The sequence below is a fragment of the Coregonus clupeaformis genome, chromosome 9 (genome assembly GCF_020615455.1).
Source record: "Coregonus clupeaformis isolate EN_2021a chromosome 9, ASM2061545v1, whole genome shotgun sequence".
In the NCBI taxonomy this organism is placed as follows: Eukaryota; Metazoa; Chordata; class Actinopteri; order Salmoniformes; family Salmonidae; genus Coregonus; species Coregonus clupeaformis.
This window is the reverse complement of record NC_059200.1, coordinates 43,741,296-43,763,666: the sequence shown is the minus strand read 5'-3', so window position 1 is coordinate 43,763,666 and position 22,371 is coordinate 43,741,296. Positions and strand designations below refer to the sequence as shown.

Below are 22,371 nucleotides of genomic sequence, written 5' to 3'. Positions count from 1 at the left end.
TGATGGAAGATTTTAATTTACAGGACATTTGAGAAATGTAATAGACATCTATGCGCATTCAGATTCAACCTGGCGCATCCAGCACCATCAACAAACGAGGGATGTTGGCCAAATGAGACACATTTACGTGTCCTTAAAAACAGCCTATTCCTTGTGTTTCAATGTGTAGCATATGCAAAACTTTATAGCCTATTTTTATTTGGGGGGTTGGGCTTCTTCCCTAAAACAATTATTGTCCACCTCACGGTTCAGCTATCAGAGATTTGAGCACTACATGTATCAGGGCATTGCATGCAAAGGCCTATAGGCTTAGGTATCCACTGTATGATTTTCCGGATTGACTGACCTTCATGTCTTAAAGTAATGATGGACTGTCGTTTCTCTTTGCTTATTTGAGCTGTTCTTGCCATAATATGAACTTGGTCTTTTACCAAATAGTGCTATCTTCTGTATACCACCCCTACCTTCTCACAACACAACTGATTGGCTCAAACGCATTAAGGATAGAAATTCCACAAATTACCTTTTAACAAGGCACACCTGTTAATTGAAATTCATTTCAGGTGACTACCTCATGAAGCTGGTTGAGAGAATGCCAAGCTGTCATCAAGGCAAAGGGTGGCTACTTTGAAGAATCTCAAATATAAAATATATTTTTATTTGTTTAACACTTTTTTGGTTACTACATGATTCCATATGTGTTATTTCATATTTTTGATGTCTTCACTATTATTCTACAATGTGGAAAATAGTAAAAATAAAGAAAAGCCCTTGAATGAGTAGGTGTGTCCAAACTTCAAGTTCAACTGTCGGAGTCAGTTGGAGCGCCAGGGAGCACTGCCTTCATTTCATAGGCCTGCAGTAGCTAAAGCTTAATAATAGCCACACCATACCAAACCTTCACAAACGTTTCTACACTTTATTAGGGTAACATCAAAAGTATGTCAAGCCATTGTTTATAGAGAAAATACGAGCAGAAGAGCAAATGTAAACCGGGGAAAAAACACACTACCCTCCCCCGTCCCCCCCAAAAAAAACATACAACCCTCCCCAAAGTAAAAAAAGAAAGTTTGACTACCCTCCCCTATTTTGTACCACCCCTCCCCAGTACATTTCGATCTGTCCCTAATGGACAATTTTTAAATAATGTCTTACTGGACAAGTCCAGGTAGTCCCTCCCTGTTTCGTCTATTTTCTTACAGTTGGTGCCTAATAAAATGACCACGACGATGTTCTTGTGTTAGCAGTAGGGCACTGAGTTGCACTTATGAGAGGCTTACTGAAGACTCAGGGCAGGAATCTTTTGAATGAATCAAGAGATTAAGAGAAGGAATGGCTAAGAGGAATGAGAGAAAGAGATGGGAAGAAAAACAGAAAGAAACAGAAAGAACAAGGGAGAGAAAAGACAGGAAACTTGAGGAGACAAAAGAAAAAGAACAAGAGAGCGAGAGAGAGAGAGAGAGAGAGAGAGAGAGAGAGAGAGAGGGAACAGGGAGTCCACCATGTTGGCAGTCACGCATGGTGTGGATTGGTGAGGTCTCGCCAATGAGAAAAACACTGGTTGAAAATACATAATTTTCGCAGTTGAAATGATCTATTTTCAGCCAGTTTTGCTCACTGGATTGGGGGTGCAGGAGAGGACGTTTGCTGACCTTGAGCGGGGAGATATGGGAGTGGGACACGTAGCCATGCACATTCTCAATCTCTGAGAGGTTCTTCTCCGACACGTGCACCAGCTCAGGGGCGCGCACCTCGTTGGTCAGCCGCGGGAACCCGTGCTCAGGCGGAGAGTCCTCATCTTGATAGCGATACTGCTTTAGAACGGAGGAAGAAGTGAAGGAGAAAAGGGAAAAGAAACAGTAAAAAGTCAATCAGAATGACAACAATAATAGATTTACATACATTTTCCACTTTGTGAACCATGCTGTTTGTAGAGACATTTTACAAAGTAACATAATACATTGACTAGGCTACATGTGTAGCCCAATTATGTGGCCGAATGAAGTGAATGATGAGGCATCTTCTGTGATGGTTCATGTTACCCGTATGGTTTCCATATGATTCATGTGGCACTTCACCACTACTAAACTCTTGTGAAATGACAGTGAAAGCTGTGTCCCATTGGGGGTCTTGGGATAGAAGGGGAAGGGAGGTCTTTGCCAGTAAGTGTGAATATTTGACAGCGTATGTAAGTGTGAACATGTGGGCCCTCCCAGATGATGTCAGAAAGCAAAATGGGGGGTGGACTGAAACACGGTAGCCTTATTGTAATTGGAATGGAAAGTGGGAAAGTTGCACTTATTTTCACAGGGCCTTTTTGTGAAATAACTAGCGCCGGGATTCAATCAAAGGCGTGTTGTCGACAAATGCATTCCATTTAAATACAATTTCCCTCACCCTCGCGGAGAAGGCATTCACGGTAAAGCTGCAGATGATGGCTCAAGCATTAATTACCTTTAAAAGTAAAGTACAGTGCGCTTGTCGACAACTCTCTTTGGATTGAATCCTGGTTTAGGTGAACATTGCTACATTTAGTAGCAATAACAAAAGAGACAATGGCGCTGAAATTGATAATACTGCCATTTTGTGTGTATTTTTTCACTGATCCTAACTTATTTTGTACATAATGTTTCCGCCATCTTTTCCTATGACCGAAAAGAGCTTCTGGAAAATCCGCACCGAGTTAAAGGCTAGAGCTGCTGCTTTCAAGGAGCGGGACACTAATCCAGAAATCCAGCTATGTCCTCCGACGAACCATCAAACAGGCAAAGCGTCAATACAGGACAACGATCAAATCCTACTACACCGGCTCAGGCGCTCGTCGGATGAGGCAGGGTTTGAAAACTATCACGGATTACAAATCGAAACCCAGCCACGAGCTGCCCAGTGACGCAAGTTTACCAGACATGCTAAATGCCTTCTATGCTCGCTTCGAAGCAAGCAACACTGAACCATGCATGAGAGCTCCAGCTGTTCCGGACGACTGTGTGATCACGTTCTCCGTAGCCAATGTGAGTAACATTCACAAGGCCACAGGGCCAGAAGGATTACCAGGATGCGTACTCAGAGCATTCACTGACCAGCTGGCGAGTGTCTTCACTGACATTTTCAACCTCTCCCTGGCCCAATCTGTAATAACTACATGTCTCAATCAGACCACCATAGTCCCTGTGCCCAAGAACACCAAGGTAACCTGTCTAAATTACTATCGCCCCGTAGCACTCACATCTGTAGACATGAAATGCTTTGAAAGCCTGGTCATGGCTCACATCAACACCATCATCCCAGACACCCTGGACCCACTCCAATTCGCATACCGACCCAACAGATCCACAGATGATGCAATCTCTATTGCACTCCACACTGCCCTTTCCCACCTGGATAAGAGGAACACCTATGTGAGAATGCTGTTCATTGACTACAGCTCAGTCTTCAACACCATTGTGCCCTCCAAGCTCATCACTAAGCTAAGGACCCTGGGACTGAACACCTCTCTCTGCAACTGGATCCTTGACTACCAGACGGGCCGCCCCCAGATGGTGAGGGAATTCAACAACACATCCGCCATGCTGACCCTCAACACGGGGGCCCCTCAGGGGTGCGTGCTTAGTCCCCTCTTGTACTCCCAGTTCACCCATGACTACGTGGCCGCGCAAGACTCCAACAACATAATTACATTTGCAGATGACACAACGGTGGTAGGCCTGATCACCGATGACGATGAGACAGCCTATAGGGAGGAGGTCAGAGACCTGGCAGTGTGGTGCCAGGACAACAACCTCTCCCTCAACGTCAGCAAGACAAAGAAGCTGATCGTGGACTACAGGAAACGGAGGGCCGAGCACGCCCCCATTCACATCAACGGGGCTGTAGTGGTGCGGGTCGAGAGCTTCAAGTTCCTCTGTGTCCACATCACTAAGGATCTATCATGGTCCACACACACCAACACAGTCGTGAAGAGGGCACTACAATGCATCTTCCCCCTCAGGAGGCTGAAAAGATTTGGCATGTTATACAGCTGCACCATTTAGAGCATCTTGACTGGCTGCATCACCGCTTGGTATGGCAACTGCTTGGCATCCGACCACAAGGCGCTACAGAGGGTAGTGAGTACGGCCCAGTACATCACTGGGGCCGAACTCCCTGCCATCCAGGACCTCTATACCAGGCGGTTTCAGAGGAAGGCCCAAGTCATAGATTGTTCTCTCTGCTACCACACGGCAAGTCTGGAACCAATAGGACCCTGAACCGCTTCTACTGCCAAGCCATAAGACTGCTAAATAGTTAGTTAAATAGTTAACCAAATAGCTACCCGAACTATCTGCATTGACCCTTTTTGCACTAACTTTTTTGACTCATCACATACACTGCTGCTACTATTTATTATCTGTCACTTTATTCCTAGTTATATGTACATATCTACCTCAATTACCCCGTACCCCTGCACATCGACTGAGTACTCATACCCCGTGTATATAGCCAAGTTATCGTTACTCATTGTGTATTTATTATTACTTTTATTACTACGCGTTTAACTTGTCTACTATTTCTCTATTTTCTTTCTCTCTGCATTGTTGGGAAGGGCCCGTAAGTAAGCATTTTAATGTTATCTACACCTGTTGTTTAAGAGGCATGTGACAAATAAAATTTGATTTGATAATACACTAAAATGAAATTACTGAAGGAGTGTCTTGTTTAACTGATCCTTTGAACTTGCCTTGGGATATAGTGGATTACCATATCGTTCTTATCGCAGAACTAGACAATGCTTCAGATTACCTTTCCTTTCTGATCGTCTTTCTTCCTGCCTTCACAGAAGTCATATAATGGCAAACATGCTTGATTTCTCGCATGAGGTGTTTGACAAATGACATTTGCTTTTTGGATGTAACATTTTCTATATTCATACCTAGAAAAAGACAAGGCAAAGATGTCTATTATAAACCTGCTTAGATAACTCTTTGAATAATACATCGATATATGCCCACGTAACACTAAAATGTTCAAACCAACTCAAACCAATATTTAATAAATACCTATATTTCCATCAAGCTAATACTGTATGTCCCTAATGTTAACCTATTTTATCCATAATAGAGTGAAAAGGGACAATATCCCCAAGGCCTGAGTGCCTTATGATATGAAAGCAGTGAAGTCCTCTCTGTGTACAGCACAAGAGTGGAAAGCGGCATGAGAGTGGCATGGGTGGGCAGTGCCCTGCCAGAATCATGGGGAGAAGGATGGCATGAAGATGGGACTCGAGGGACAGTGTGAAGGCCCCTCTCTCACCCAGGGAGCGCTCATCAAGGCTGGGTTCATGCATGCCGGGGGCTGGCCAGTGTGTGGGGACCCCTGCACCGCAGCCGGCCTGTTCTGTGGACAAGAGAGAGCAATCCAGCTTTGACCACAAGGGGGAATCCAAGAGAAGAGCAAAAGTCCAAATGTTCAGGGTAAAGTTTATCATATGGGTACAGATCTAGGGTCAGTTTACCCTGCCCAAATCCTAACCGGGTAGGTTAGGGGAGGGATGCAAAAAAGATCTGTGTCTGGGTAACTTCATCCTGCTCAAAAGTAAACACTCATTGAAGCGTAGGTGTGATAGAAATAAATAGACAGGGTGATGAATGCCACCATGCTCGCCAACAATTAGGCCCACCAGACACACAGTTTGGGCAGATGGTAATGGCTGGACATCAAAATGATGTGTCAAAAGAACAAACATGATAATCAAGTTCCCATGTACCACAGCAACATTGAATGGACACACAGACTCCATCCCAAATGACATCTTATTCCCTAGTGCACTACTTTTAACCAGTGCCAATAATGCTCTGGTCAAAAGCAGTGCTCTATGTAGGGAATATGGTGCCATTTGGGATGCAGCCTAAATACAGTGGGGAAAAAAAGTATTTAGTCAGCCACCAATCGTGCATGTTCTCCCACTTAAAAATATGAGAGAGGCCTGTAATTTTCATCATAGGTACACGTCAACTATGAGAGACAAATTGAAAAAAAAATATCCAGAAAATCACATTGTAGGATTTTTAATGAATTTATTTGCAAATTATGGTGGAAAATAAGTATTTGGTCACCTACAAACAAGCAAGATTTCTGGCTCTCACAGACCTGTAACTTCTTCTTTAAGAGGCTCCTCTGTCCTCCACTCGTTACCTGTATTAATGGCACCTGTTTGAACTTGTTATCAGTATAAAAGACACCTGTCCACAACCTCAAACAGTCACACTCCAAACTCCACTATGGCCAAGACCAAAGAGCTGTCAAAGGACTCCAGAAACAAAATTGTAGACCTGCACCAGGCTGGGAAGACTGAATCTGCAATAGGTAAGCAGCTTGGTTTGAAGAAATCAATTGTGGGAGCAATTATTAGGAAATGGAAGACATACAAGACCACTGATAATCTCCCTCGATCTGGGGCTCCACGCAAGATCTCACCCCGTGGGGTCAAAATGATCACAAGAACGGTGAGCAAAAATCCCAGGACCACACGGGGGGGACCTAGTGAATGACCTGCAGAGAGCTGGGACCAAAGTAACAAAGCCTACCATCAGTAACACACTACGCCGCCAGGGACTCAAATCCTGCAGTGCAAGACGTGTCCCCCTGCTTAAGCCAGTACATGTCCAGGCCCGTCTGAAGTTTGCTAGAGTGCATTTGGATGATCCAGAAGAGGATTGGGAGAATGTCATATGGTCAGATGAAACCAAAATTTAACTTTTTGGTAAAAACTCAACTCGTCGTGTTTGGAGGACAAAGAATGCTGAGTTGCATCCAAAGAACACCATACCTACTGTGAAGCATGGGGGTGGAAACATCATGCTTTGGGGCTGTTTTTTCTGCAAAGGGACCAGGACGACTGATCCGTGTAAAGGAAAGAATGAATGGGGCCATGTATTGTGAGATTTTGAGTGAAAACCTCCTTCCATCAGCAAGGGCATTAAAGATGAAACGTGGCTGGGTCTTTCAGCATGACAATGATCCCAAACACACCGCCCGGGCAACGAAGGAGTGGCTTCGTAAGAAGCATTTCAAGGTCCTGGAGTGGCCTAGCCAGTCTCCAGATCTCAACCCCATAGAAAATCGTTGGAGGGAGTTGAAAGTCTGTGTTGCCCAGCGACAGCCCCAAAACATCACTGCTCTAGAGGAGATCTGCATGGAGGAATGGGCCAAAATACCAGCAACAGTGTGTGAAAACCTTGTGAAGACTTACAGAAAACATTTGACCTGTGTCATTGCCAACAAAGGGTATATAACAAAGTATTGAGAAACTTTTGTTATTGACCAAATACTTATTTTCCACCATAATTTGCAAATAAATTCATTAAAAATCCTACAATGTGATTTTCTGGAATTTTTTTCCTCATTTTGTCTGTCATAGTTGACGTGTACCTATGATAAAAATTACAGGCCTCTCTCATCTTTTTAAGTGGGAGAACTTGCACAATTGGTGGCTGACTAAATACTTTTTTTCCCCACTGTAAGTGATTCACAACATTCAGCAGGCTCTGAATACAAAAATCCCAGTACGTGATTAACCAAAACAATAGATGAGATATCAACGCCTCAGGGAACAGCGTTATAAGTGGATCATGTCAGCTATATGTCAGCTGAAATTCACCAGCAATCACAGTAATCTTTGATAAGGGCCTCAAGGCAGGAAAAGGGAAACTGAAGGCAACATTATTAAGAGTTAAGGCAGAAGCCTATGAGGCAGAAGCCTATGTATAGGGTGGCAGGTAGCCTAGCGGTTAAGAGCGTTGGGCCAATAAGCGAAAAGGTCGCTGGTTTGAATCCCCGAGTCAACTAGGTGAAAAATCTGTTGATGTGCCCTTGAGCAAGGCACTTAACCTTAATTGCTCCTGTAAGTCTCTGTGGATATAATGTAAAATGTATGCTATAGGCCTAATGCTATACAGCCCAGCCCCCTCACCCTGTGCAAATAACATCAAGAGCAATAGGCCAGAGAGAACTATCCCAATCGCAACTGCGATAAGCTAGTTACACATATCAGATTTCCCTGATTTAAGCTGCAGTCATATTTTAAAGACTCTTGCCACATGTTCCTATGCAGAGGAACGATCTGATGCCTCAAACTCTCCAATTACCCCACATCCTGTGCTAATAATCTCGCTTTATGATTAGACACTAAGCAATGTGCTAGACTGTCTAATCTACTGTCCTATTTCCTCTTATCACTCCCTCTATCTTTCCTCAGTTTCTCTTTTACCCTTTTCACACTACTGAGCCAAGCCAAGTTATACATCCACCATAGTTGCTGGAACCGTACTGGAAAGGCCAATTAAAAGGAAATATCAGACCCAGCCCAGTACGGTTCAGGTTGACCCGCTAATCTGAAAAAGTAATTACATTCTCAAACTAATGCATTCTAGCTCTCTCTCTCTTTCGCTCTCCTCTAGTAGTCAGAGTAAGAACAGACAGACAGTGAACACTCCAGCTGGTGCCCACAGCGCAAAGGTCATGCACTGTTGCTCTCTAACCGCAATTCCCTTCCCAAACTAACAGTGGCTCAACCATCTGACCCCTATCAGACTACCACAGAGTTCTAACCCCAGTCCTACACCAAATACATGGGTTTGATTCCCACGTCTGCCACACACTGAATATTAACACAACACCTTAGTCGTTACGCCAAGATATCCAAACCCCTTGACAAGGTCGCTAGGTTTTGGGTTAGGGTTGCTACAATATGCTTACTGTCTATTATGATTGGTTATTTAGGGACATAAGCACGAACATTGGTCACTTAGGGAGTGGGATGTCACTGGCTTAAGGTAAAAATAAGGGAGCTGTAGAGTGATTTAGGCCTAGATTCAATCAGGTCAAGCGTTAACCAGCGATAGCCGACACACGCATAGCTGGTGTTTTGGCGGTGTCGGAGGTGGAACTGCATTAGAACTGTAAAATCGGTGGGCAGCTGCTCGTGTGGTCATTGTCATGAAGCCACACCCGTCCCACTCATGTTAGAAGTTCAGAACGAGAAAGTGTAGGCTATATAGATTTAATGACACTCAAATTGAAAATAATTTAACTAAATAATGAGGATTTGTAACGATCCCGGCAGTCTGAGTCGGGTCCTGTCTGGTGACTAGTTTTCTGTTCGTGATCTCCAGTTTCCCGAGGGTTCGGGAACGCTCCGGGGAGCTCTCTTGATTTCCGCACCTGCATCCCATCAGCAATCTGCACACCTGGTCCTGATCATCACCCTTCTTAGGCTCTGGCCTAACATCCAGTCCCTGCCGGATCGTTAGCCATGAACAGTAGGTTTACCAGAGTATCAGTCTTAGAGCCTAGCGTTAGTTTTGTTGTTTTTGCACCGTGTTGGTTTGTTGCTTACTTACCCCCGTTTTGTTCCATCTGCAGTCACCCGTCCGGAACCTTCATCCAACCTCTGCCTGGTGGTCGGCGGCTGCCGACCCAGGATGGGATCAACCACTGCACCCCCCAACAACTAATCAACGCCGCCCGCTCTGTTCCCTGGATTATTCAGCATCACTCTTGAATTTGTAATAAACACTCACCTTCGTTTCAACTTACCTTGTCCTGGTCTGCTTCTGGGTTCTGGCTTAGCAACTCGTGACAGAACGATCCGGCCAGTAATGAACCCAGCGGACCTGGACTCTGTTCGCCATGCCATTACCCATCAGGAGAAGATGTTGGGCCATCATAGCACGGTACTACAGGAGATCGCGTTGTCAGTTCGGAACCTTTCTACCGGTCTGACGGAGGTCCAGAACCAACGCAAGTTTCCGGTGGAGGATCCACTACCGGTTTCACCCATCTCGCCTGCCGCTTCTGGAGCTGTGTCCTTCCGTGAGCCCAAGGTTCCGACGCCGGATAGATATGAGGGGAGCTGGGAAGATGCCGTTCCTTCCTTATGCAGTGTGGATTAGTGTTCGATCTACAGCCCTACTCTTATGCCACAGACAAGGCTAGGATAGCCTTTGTGATTGCGTTGCTGCGTGGTCGAGCGCTGGAGTGGGCTTCAGCCGTTTGGGAACGACAAGACCCCTGCATGGCTTCATACCAGGGGTTCACGGCCGAGATGAGGAAGCTCTTCGACCATTCCGTCCGAGGGAGGGACGCAGCTAGGCGCCTGTTTTCGCTTCACCAAGGAACTCGCAGCGTGGCCGACTTCGTGATCGAGTTCAAGACGTTGGCTGTGGAGAGTGGGTGGAACGAGGAGTCTCTGCAGGCGGCCTTTTACCAGGGTCTGTCGGAGCAGCTCAAGGATGAGTTGATCTCCTATCCGGAGCCTAGTGACCTGGACAGCTTGGTAGCCTTGTCTATTCGGGTGGATAATCGAGTCCGAGAGCGAAGGAGGGAGAAGCAATGGGGTCCGTCCAATCGATCAGCTTCTCAGTTCCCAGTCGGGTCGGGTGGTGGACCAGAACACGTCGATCATTCTCCACCACAAAGGATTAGTGGAGAGGTCCTCTCTCCCGATTCTGAACCCATGCAAGTGGGGGCGGCACGGGTTAACCAAGGAGGAGCGTCAACATAGACGTAAGACCAACTGCTGCCTCTACTGTGGTAGCTCGGGACATTACATCTCCACTTGTTCCCGGCGGTCGTCAAACTGCCCGGCTCGCTAAAGTTGGGAGGACTTTTAGCGAGCCAGTTTCAACCTCTCAGTACCTCTGTCAGACCCCGTTTCCCGGCTACCCTTGTGAACAGGAATCAGAGCTTAGCGATTAACGCTTTTATCGATTCAGGTGCCGATGGAAGCTTTCTTGATGCCGAGTTGGTGGAACAGCTGGGGCTTTCCAAGGAGCAATTGCCGGAAGCCATTGAAGCGACCACTCTGAACGGCAGTAGTCTGGCACGTATCACGATGAGGACTGAACCGGTTAAGATGCGGTTGTCGGGGAATCATTCTGAGATGATTTCATTCTTCATTCTGCCGTCTTCCCATGTTCCTCTGGTCCTTGGATACCCCTGGCTGAAGGAACACAATCCCACGTTCGATTGGGTGACGGGCAAGGTAACGAGTTGGAGCCTTGATTGTCATGCTAACTGTCTCAAGACTGCCTGCCCCCATTCGGTTCCCAGTCAGGTGATTGAGGCTAAACCCCCAGATTTGTCCCTGGTTCCCGAGACATATCACGATTTGGGGGAAGTTTTCAGTAAGCAGAAGGCTCTGTCACTCCCTCCCCACCGACCATATGATTGTGCCATCAACCTGTTCCCTGGAGCTGTCTACCCCAAGGGAAGGTTATACAGTATCTCCCGACCTGAACGTGAGGCTTTGGAGACCTACATCAAGGAGTCCCTAGCTGCTGGTCTCGTTCGTCCCTCGTCATCACCCCCGGGGGGCAGGATTCTTCTTTGTGGGTAAGAAGGATGGCTCTCTTCGACCGTGTATTGATTATCGGGGGTTGAATGACATCACGGTCAAGAACAAGTATCCCCTGCCCTTGATGAGTTCTGCCTTCGACTCCTTACAGGGTGCTACGGTGTTCACCAAGCTAGACCTACGCAATGCGTATCACATGGTCCCGGATCAGAGAGGGGGACGAGTGGTTGACGGGTTTCAATACACCGATGGGTCACTTCGAGTATCAGGTGATGCCGTTTGGACTGACCAATGCTCCAGCGGTATTCCAGAGTATGGTGAACGACGTCCTGAGAGATATGATCGGTCTCTTTGTGTTTGTTTACCTGGATGACATTCTGATCTTCTCGAAGGAACCTTCCGACCACGTCCAGCATGTCCGGCAGGTTCTGCAGCGATTGTTGGAGAATCGCCTGTTCGTGAAGGCCGAGAAGTGCGAGTTTCACGCCCACACGACATCCTTTCTCGGGTACATCATCTCCAGGGGAGAGATTAGGATGGACCAGGAGAAGGTTAGAGCGGTTCTGGAATGGGCCCAGCCCGGTGCGAGATTGCAGCTCCAGAGATTTTTGGGGTTTGCGAATTTCTACCGCAGATTCATCCGGGATTACAGCCGTGTGGCCGCTCCGTTAACTGCCTTGACTTCCAGTATCAGGACCTTCAAGTGGAATCCGGAGGCGGATCGAGCGTTTCTGGATTTGAAGAGGCGATTCACCAACGCACCGATTCTCTCTCAACCGGACACGGCCCGTCAGTTCGTCGTTGAAGTGGACCCGCGTCTGATGTGGGAGTTGGCGCCATCCTGTCGCAGCGATGCTCCACGGACAGTAAACTCCATCCCTGCGCCTACTACTCTCGTCGCCTTTCGCCTGCGGAGAGGAATTACGATGTGGGTAACCGGGAGCTTCTCGCGGTGAAACTTGCCTTGGAGGAGTGGCGCCACTGGTTGGAGGGGGCGGAGCAACCGTTTATTGTCTGGACTGACCACAAGAATCTTGCTTACGTGCAATCGGCTAAACGTCTCAACTCCCGTCAGGCCAGGTGGGCGTTGTTTTTCGGACGATTCAAGTTTTCCCTGACGTTCCGACCTGGATCTAAGAACGGCAAGGCGGACGCCTTGTCCCGGATGTTCTCCAAGACGGAGGAGAGTGGGTCCAAGACCGAGACAATTCTCCCCCGGAACTGCGTCGTGGGAGCAGTTATGTGGAAGATTGAGGAGGAGGTGCTGGCGGCCCTTCGGACTCAGCCCGGTCCCGGTAACGGTCCACCCGGGTCGGTTGTTTGTGCCTGAGTCGGTTCGTCCTGCTGTCCTCAAATGGTCCCACGCCAGCAAGATGGCTTGTCACCCTGGCGTGGCTCGGACAATGGCGTTTCTTCGCAGACGTTTTTGGTGGCCTGCCATGGCCGAGGATACTCGGGGTTTTGTTGCTGCCTGTCCAGTGTGTGCGCAGAATAAGAGTACCAATCGGCCCAGCTCTGGACTACTTCACCCCCTTCCTATTCCCCGGCGACCATGGTCGCATCTGGCCCTGGACTTCGTCACTGGGTTGCCCGCTTCTGAGGGGAACACGGTCGTTCTGACTATCGTGGACAGATTCAGCAAGTTCGCCCACTTTGTGCCAATTGCCAAGCTTCCCTCTGCCTCGGAGACGTCCGAGATCCTGGTTAGGGAGGTTTTCAGGGTCCACGGTTTGCCCAGTGATATCGTTTCCGACCGTGGCCCTCAGTTTACCTCTGCTGTCTGGAAGTCCTTCTGTTTGGCCATTGGAGCTACAGTCAGTCTCACATCTGGTTTTCACCCCCAATCCAATGGTCAGGCGGAGAGAGCCAACCAGAAGATGGAATCCACGCTACGCTGTCTGGTCTCTTCCAACCCCACCTCCTGGGTCTCTCAGTTGCCTTGGGTTGAGTATGCCCACAATACTCTCCCTACATCTGCCACTGGGATGTCTCCCTTCCAGTGCCTGTATGGCTACCAACCTCCCCTGTTCCCTTCTCAGGAGAAGGAGCTCTCAGTGCCTTCTGTTCAGGCCCATATTCGTCGTTGCCACCGGACCTGGCATCGGGCCAGAAAGGCACTCCTTAGAGTTTCGGACCGGTATCAGCTCCAGGCGAATCGTCGCCGGATCCCCGCTCCCACCTATACCATCGGAGATAGGGTTTGGTTGGCCACACGGGATCTTCCGTTACGGACTGAGTCTAGGAAGTTGTTACCGAAGTTCATTGGTCCGTTTGTGGTGGAGAAGGTGATCAATCCAGTGGCAGTTCGACTCAAACTACCGAGGACGCTCAGAGTCCATCCCACCTTTCATGTCTCCTGCCTCAAGCCTGTCTTCCTCAGTCCTCTGTTGCCTCCTCCGCCTCCTCCTCCTCCTCCTCGGATGATCGGAGGTGGTCCTGCCTACACGGTGCGTCGCATCATGGATTCCAGACGGCGGGGCCGGGGTTTCCAGTATCTCGTGGACTGGGAGGGTATGGTCCTGAAGAGAGGAGTTGGATTCCGCGCGACAGGTCCTAGATGCTGACCTCATCAGTGACTTCTACCGCCTCCATCCTGGCGCTCCGGGAGTCCGCCCGGTGGCGTTCGTCGGAGGGGGTACTGTAACGATCCCGGCAGTCTGAGTCGGGTCCTGTCTGGTGACTAGTTTTCTGTTCGTGATCTCCAGTTTCCCGAGGGTTCGGGAACGCTCCGGGGAGCTCTCTTGATTTCCGCACCTGCATCCCATCAGCAATCTGCACACCTGGTCCTGATCATCACCCTTCTTAGGCTCTGGCCTAACATCCAGTCCCTGCCGGATCGGTTAGCCATGAACAGTAGGTTTACCAGAGTATCAGTCTTAGAGCCTAGCGTTAGTTTTGTTGTTTTTGCACCGTGTTGGTTTGTTGCTTACTTACCCCCGTTTTGTTCCATCTGCAGTCACCCGTCCGGAACCTTCATCCAACCTCTGCCTGGTGGTCGGCGGCTGCCGACCAGGATGGGATCAACCCACTGCACCCCCAACAACTAATCAACGCCGCCCGCTCTGTTCCCTGGATTATTCAGCATCACTCTTGAATTTGTAATAAACACTCACCTTCGTTTCAACTTACCTTGTCCTGGTCTGCTTCTGGGTTCTGGCTTAGCAACTCGTGACAGGATTTGTATCCGGCCTATTCAAGGTGTAGATTTCATCTCACATTCCAGTGTTCAAAGTTGTAAACAAGGCTGCATAGGATTTATCTTAATGCGACTCCGCAACCAATGGCAATGTCTGCTTTAGGTATAATGCTGGGAGCCACTTGTGGATTTGACAGCTCTAACGCAGTTCCACCACGCGGATCTGAGAGAATCTTGCCCTTATTTCTTCTCTCTATAGCACTCTATATAATTGATATGTATCCATACTGTACTGTATGTATCTGTATCCAGAGATGAATGTGTGTGCAAGAGAGACATTGCGTGTGGATGTATTACGCTTGTGTGACTGCTATTTTAAGGTGCCATTATACCTTGCGTTGGCACGGTTTCATTGAACCGGCACACTTTTCTCACTGCACCCTGTAATTGAATACAACTATTCAGACAGGGCAATCAGCAGATGTCATCCCACACTGGCACTTAGTGTCTGTGCCTAGCGTACCATAGCAGTGCCCACTGAAAAGTGGAAACTGGCAGTGCCATTCCTTAATATCGGCACAGTAACATTAAATGTCCACTACGCATCTTCATTCTATATGTTATAAAGACGTGGCTCAGTTGGTAAGCTTGTGGCGGCTGGCAATTCCAAGCGTCCTGGGTTCAATTCCGGGGGATCACATACACGACTATTGCTTTGATAAAAGCTTCTGCCAAGTGGCATAAACTGCAAAAGATTATCTTATGGCCACAAAAATGATTTAAATTCCAAAATGCTTGTGCATTATCATAACATCATAAATGACCTCTTCACAGAGGAATGTGTTATACAGAGTAGAACGGAAACAGTGAACATAAGAGAACTGGGATGCCCACTCTCACACACACACAAACACCCAAACACATAAGAGGGAAGCCGAGGGCAGTGCCTGGTTACTCTGTGCCAACATGGCCACTCCAGATGAACAGGTGTGTGTCACTAGCGCTCCTGTCTGTCGCCAGAATGGGACATAGAGGAGTACTGGATAGAAGGTTATGAAAAACAACTAGGCCTATACCACTCTGTTACATTTCCATGACCATTTGTAACACAAATTGGTTACACTTTATATTACAGTGCCCTTATTACTGTGTCATTTCCTGTAATTGTAATTACTCACTATTACACTGTACTTAAGAGTTACTTAGGGTTAGAGTTAGGGCTTGAGTAAGGTTTAGGGTTTAATGAGTAATTACAATACTTCTTACACTTTAATTACATTAGTAGTTAGACAGTAATAATGGCACTGTAATGTAAAGTGTTACCCATAAATCTCATTAGCTCTCAATGTATTCTGTGATTCTGTGTGCCATCCTATTCCTATTAAGGGTAGAATGACATTTCATTCCATCCCCTGTAGACCTATACAGATGCAGTGATATGGAAACGTGGGGTTGGCCCATAAGCGGGCATACTTTACTTGAAGTTGTAGAGATACCATATGATGTACATACCACATATACTACCATGTAGTTACACAGGATTGAAATGTATTGGTATTAAATGTAATTACATGAGAATTTGGTGAGTTGTGAAGCTACCGTCTAAAGCGGAGTACTGTAACTCAGTGTTTCTCAATCCTGGTCCTAGGGACCCAAACGGTTGCACATTTTTGTTTTTGCCCTAGCATTCACACACTTCATTCAACTAATCAACTCATCATCAAGCCTTTGATTTGAATCAGGTGTGTTAGTGCTATAGGGCAAAAATAAAAATGTGCACCCCTTTGGGTCCCTAGGACAAGGATTGAGAAACACTATGAGCAACAACATTTTGGTTACCAAAGTAGTTATGGAATAACTATATTGAAATTAGGGAAAGGTAATGTAAAGTGTTACCCATTTACCTTGACTTTTTATAGTGTGTAGGCCTACATGTTCAAGCTGCCAGAATCTCAAAATCATTGAGACATTATCCAGAAAGAGCAGAGCTTAGCTAAGCTTTTCCTCCCTTTGAACATGAGTCGTCTTGAGCTACCATTGAAAGCAGTGAGTGTGCATACAAAAATATGCTTGCCATATTTCTTCAGAACATTGAAACTGACACATAGTTAAAGGTATAGTTCACTCAAAAACAATATTTTATTATGTTGTTCATTAGTCCACTGTTAATGCAATCCCAAACAATAGTGCATGTCAGCAGTCACGTTCCCAAGACAGAGCACTTTCAGTACAGAGCAAAAACTGTAATGTGTTTTACATCATATGTATTAATAACTATAGCTACATGAATAGCTATACGGTATAAGGCACCATCTATATAGTGTATGGCAGGATCGGTATTAAGAGGTCATAGAGCAAAAGCTTATGTAAGCAAAGACTTATCAAGATCAAAGATCAAGGCCATATCTACAAGGGGCCAACCAAGACACAGCTGACTTGAAAGCTTCTAAAAAATGAAGGCATTTTCAGTTATAATATGGTTGTAGAAACATTGTAAAATGTGTCATATAGAAAACTCATGCAATGGTTAACTGTTTGGTCTGAAATGATTAACCTTTGGTTGCATGAGGTTTGAAAATGAAAAACACATTGGGATGAAGTGTGGAAGGGATTAGGTGATTGTAAAACAAAAACATTTTATTGGGATTCTTATTGACTGTACAGATTATACACTGTCAATATCCAACTGTACAGTTGTATTAATGATTATTTTAGTCACCAATTATACACATACAGTGGGGAAAAAAGTATTTAGTCAGCCACCAATTGTGCAAGTTCTCCCACTTAAAAAGCCTGTAATTTTCATTATAGGTACCGTCAACTATGACAGACAAAATGAGAAAAAAATTTCCAGAAAATCACATTTTTAATGAATTTATTTGCAAATTATGGTGGAAAATAAGTATTTGGTCAATAACAAAACTTTCTCAATACTTTGTTATATACCCTTTGTTGGCAATGACACAGGTCAAATGTTTTCTGTAAGTCTTCACAAGGTTTTCACACACTGTTGCTGGTATTTTGGCCCATTCCTCCATGCAGATCTCCTTTAGAGCAGTGATGTTTTGGGGCTGTCGCTGGGCAACACGGACTTTCAACTCCCTCCAAAGATTTTCTATGGGGTTGAGATCTGGAGACTGGCTAGGCCACTCCAGGACCTTGAAATGCTTCTTACGAAGCCACTCCTTCGTTGCCCGGGCGGTGTGTTTGGGATCATTGTCATGCTGAAAGACCCAGCCACGTTTCATCTTCAATGCCCTTGCTGATGGAAGGAGGTTTTCACTCAAAATCTCACGATACATGGCCCCATTCATTCTTTCCTTTACACGGATCAGTCGTCCTGGTCCCTTTGCAGAAAAACAGCCCCAAAGCATGATGTTTCCACCCCCATGCTTCACAGTAGGTATGGTGTTCTTTGGATGCAACTCAGCATTCTTTGTCCTCCAAACACGACGAGTTGAGTTTTTACCAAAAAAGTTATATTTTGGTTTCATATGACCATATGACATTCTCCCAATCCTCTTCTGGATCATCCAAATGCACTCTAGCAAACTTCAGACGGGCCTGGACATGTACTGGCTTAAGCAGGGGGACACGTCTGCCACTGCAGGATTTGAGTCCCTGGCGGCGTAGTGTGTTACTGATGGTAGGCTTTGTTACTTTGGTCCCAGCTCTCTGCAGGTCATTCACTAGGTCCCCCCGTGTGGTTCTGGGATTTTTGCTCACCGTTCTTGTGATCATTTTGACCCCACGGGGTGAGATCTTGCGTGGAGCCCCAGATCGAGGGAGATTATCAGTGGTCTTGTATGTCTTCCATTTCTTAATAATTGCTCCCACAGTTGATTTCTTCAAACCAAGCTGCTTACCTATTGCAGATTCAGTCTTCCCAGCCTGGTGCAGGTCTACAATTTTGTTTCTGGTGTCCTTTGACAGCTCTTTGGTCTTGGCCATAGTGGAGTTTGGAGTGTGACTGTTTGAGGTTGTGGACAGGTGTCTTTTATACTGATAACAAGTTCAAACAGGTGCCATTAATACAGGTAACGAGTGGAGGACAGAGGAGCCTCTTAAAGAAGAAGTTACAGGTCTGTGAGAGCCAGAAATCTTGCTTGTTTGTAGGTGACCAAATACTTATTTTCCACCATAATTTCAATTTGTCTGTCATAGTTGACGTGTACCTATGATGAAAATTACAGGCCTCTCTCATCTTTGTAAGTGGGAGAACTTGCACAATTGGTGGCTGACTAAATACTTTTTTCCCCCACTGTATTTACGTAGTTTATTCAATAAAATATACAGCAATTTGTTAGTGTATATTTCTCGAAAGTCCATTTGGTCTCAAAATATCATTATATTCCACAAACTAGCCTCATAGTTATCCTAATAGCAGGTCTATGTTTACTTCCTGGAAAGTCTCATGATGATGCAAAACCAGATTGATGCGCAAAACACATCATCATGAGACTTATTGCTCTTGCTAAATTTTGGACATCAGGAGACTAAAAGCAATATATCTTTAAAAACTTAAATTGACATGCTCTATTTTATGGGACTGTAGGCTATCAAAAGTGAAGAATAATAGAAAAAATATTTTTTTAGTAAAATGCCACTTTATGATGGCTTTTAATTTACAGGGAACAATCTAACATTATGGCACTGTATCTTGGCATATTGGTTACTGCCAACAGACAACCAACCCACAAAAACAACAACAACGGTTGATAACCATCAGATCTGAAACTTTGACCACAGGGCATGTTTGTACTCGTTCCAATCATAGCACTGAGACACGGCTCACGTAGCATGGTTTAGTGCCGTAGCACGGTTAGCTGTGGGGTGAAGTTTCCCCTAGGTACAGATCTAGGATCAGCTTCCCCTCCCCCTCCCCCAATCCTAATTAACCATTAGTGGGGTGGATGCAACCTGACCCAAGATCAGTGTCTAGGGGCAACTTCCCCCTACTCATTTCAGCCCATTGACGTATACTTAGGGTTGCAAAGCTCCTGGTAATTTACAAAAGTAAATCTTCTGTAATTTATGTAATTATATTTGCAATATATGGTCACTTTGGCAATTTATACTTAAATAACTTTAAAAACTGTATTCAAACTTTAAAAACTGTATTCATGGTCAATATATGTGTCCATATTGACCATGAGTTTCTAGTGGATAGACCATACAGTTCAAGAGAAAATAGCCTAATTAATGAAAAAATAATCTAATCAACAATTGTTTTTTTTCTATTAACTTTCTATTAACAACTGCCACCAGTTTGGCACCAAAACATTTACAGTAAAGATACAGTATATTGACATAGTAAACTATATACATTTTACATTTTTAGTCATTTAGCAGACACTCTTATCCAGAGCGACTTACAGTTAGTGAGTGCATGCATTATTTTTTTCTTTTTCATACTGGCCCCCTGTGGGAATCGAACCCACAACCCTGGTGTTGCAAACGCCATGCTCTACCAACTGAGCTACATCCCTGCCGGCCATTCCCTCCCCTACCCTGGACGACGCTGGGCCAATTGTGCGCCACCCCATGGGTCTCCCGGTCGCGGCCGGCTACGACAGAGCCTGGATCAGGATCCCAGTGGGAAACGAACCCACAACCCTGGCCTTGCAAGCGCCATGCTCTACCATCTGAGCTACAGGGGACTAAATCCTACTTAACCCATAAAACTGACAGTTTGATTCTTATGCCTACACTGCCCCGTTGTGGTTTCTAACAGGGCAGCAGCTCATTACAGTATCATTCACACAAACAGGGAAGGGGTTTGGGGTGGGATGTGTGGGTTTGTGTTGTATAAAAAAAAAGAAGGAAATTAGTAAAGACGGGAAAGCCCCTCTTAGTACTCGTCTGCCTGGGTCGCCATCTTGTAGCCGTTCTCGTTGGAAACATAGCCCTCCCCCGACTGCACCGACTCCTGGCCCATCAACCCATCCTGGCTGTTCTCCTCTGGCTTGGGCGGCGCTTCGCACTCCTCCCCGTTACCCACGTCGTCCTGCTCGGCCGAGGGGAGCAGGAGAGAGCCATGCCGGTCCTCCCTGCGCTCCCCACCACCCCACTCCCTGTCTCTCTTATGCTCCCTGTCTTTCTCCTTGTCCCCCCTGTGCCTCTCCCGGTCCCTATCGCGGTCCTTGTCCCTGTGGCTGCACCTCCAGTCGCGGTCCCTCTCCCTGTCCCGCTCCCTCCCGCCACGCTCCTCTCCCACCTCTCCCCCTTCCTCACCCACGCTAGGCTCTACAGGCATCCTCTCTCCTCCATCCCCCATCATACCTTCTCCTAGCCCCATGCCCTCATCCCCCTCGCCACCCTTGCCCCTCTCCCGGTCTCGCTTGCGCTCTCGGCTGCGGCTCCTCCTCTTCCTTTCGCCCTTGTCTCTGCTCCTCTCCCTGCTACAATTATCTCCCCATGCCCCCCGCTCCCTCTCTCGGTCTCTCCTCCTGCCACCCCCTACGCTCTCCTCTCCGGGCCCTGCCAGGCCCAGACCCCTGTCGCCCCTCTCCCTCTCCCTGGAGCGGGAGCTGCGCCTTCTGTTGTGTCATAATTCACGCGAGCCACAAACAGGGTCTTGAAGGCATCCCCCTGAGCATTGGGGTCATTGTGTGGATCCCAGAGCTTTAGTTCTGTCTCCACAACCGTCTGCCTCCTCTCGATCTTCTCCCTCCTCTTTCTCTCCAACCTCTCATCACGAGTTTCTGCCCTAGTAGGGGGAGGGGCATCTCTGGGGTCCTCAAAGTGCCTGATGAAGGGAGCAATGCCGCAGTATGGCTGGTTGTGGTGTTTCTCATGGGGCAGCTTCTCCAACTGCGTCAGAAATGGTATGGGGTCCCGCGGCGCAAATAGGGCCAGCAGGTTGGGGGGTAAAAACTGGGTCATCTTTCACCTCAACTCTTCATTAAATCCCTTTAAAACTCAGAGAGCCCGAATCAGGCAACGTGGAATAAGAGCGTGCACTCTCCTTGTTCAAAGCAAGTTGTTTTCCCACAGATGAATATACTTCAGCCAAAGCGAAAGATAATGTGGCTTAAACTTGGTTAGCTATATATAAAGGATATTTCATGCTGAAACCCTCATATTAAACACCAATTGTATTCACTAAGTTGATGGTTTATACAGCTTTGTTATTTTAAAAAAAAAATCATTTTATTAGATTATTTTATACATGTTATACAGTGGGGAGAACAAGTATTTGATACACTGCCGATTTTACAGGTTTTCCTACTTACAAAGCATGTAGAGGTCTGTAATTTTTTATCATAGGTCCACTTCAACTGTGAGAGACGGAATCTAAAATAAAAATCCAGAAAATCATATTGTATGATTTTTAAGTAATTAATTTGCATTTTATTGCATGACATTAGTATTTGATCACCTACCAACCAGTAAGAATTCCGGCTCTCACAGACCTGTTAGTTTTTCTTTAAGAAGCCCTCCTGTTCTCCACTCATTACCTGTATTAACTGCACCTGTTTGAACTCGTTACCTGTATAAAAGACACCTGTCCACACACACTCAATCAAACAGACTCCAACCTCTCCACAATGGCCAAGACCAGAGAGCTGTGTAAGGACATCAGGGATACAATTGTAGACCTGCACAAGGCTGGGATGGGCTACAGGACAATAGGCAAGCAGCTTGGTGAGAAGGCAACAACTGTTGGCGCAATTATTAGAAAATGGAAGAAGTTCAAGATGACGGTTAATCACCCTCGGTCTGGAGCTCCATGCAAGATCTCACCTCGTGGTGCATTAATGATCATGAGGAAGGTGAGGGATCAGCCCAGAACTACACGGCAGGACCTGGTCAATGACCTGAAGAGAGCTGGGACCACAGTCTCAAAGAAAACCATTAGTAACACACTACGCCGTCATGGATTAAAATCCTGCAGCGCACG

General features: G+C 46.5%; 1 protein-coding gene across 7 annotated transcripts in view; it reads right to left on the bottom strand.

The window, feature by feature from the left end:
* LOC121573994 (disks large homolog 2) overlaps positions 1-22,371 on the bottom strand; it is a 324,395-nt gene that overhangs the window by 215,838 nt on the left and 86,186 nt on the right. For 6 of the 7 annotated variants that reach the window (XM_045222647.1, XM_041886461.2, XM_045222648.1 and 3 more), the window contains exon 2: positions 1,653-1,814. In XM_045222647.1, coding sequence (XP_045078582.1) covers positions 1,653-1,814 — 162 coding nt within the window. Of the gene's footprint in view, positions 1-1,652; positions 1,815-5,289; positions 5,370-22,371 lie in introns of those variants that run through there. The other variant, XM_041886460.2, reaches the window with a different exon arrangement.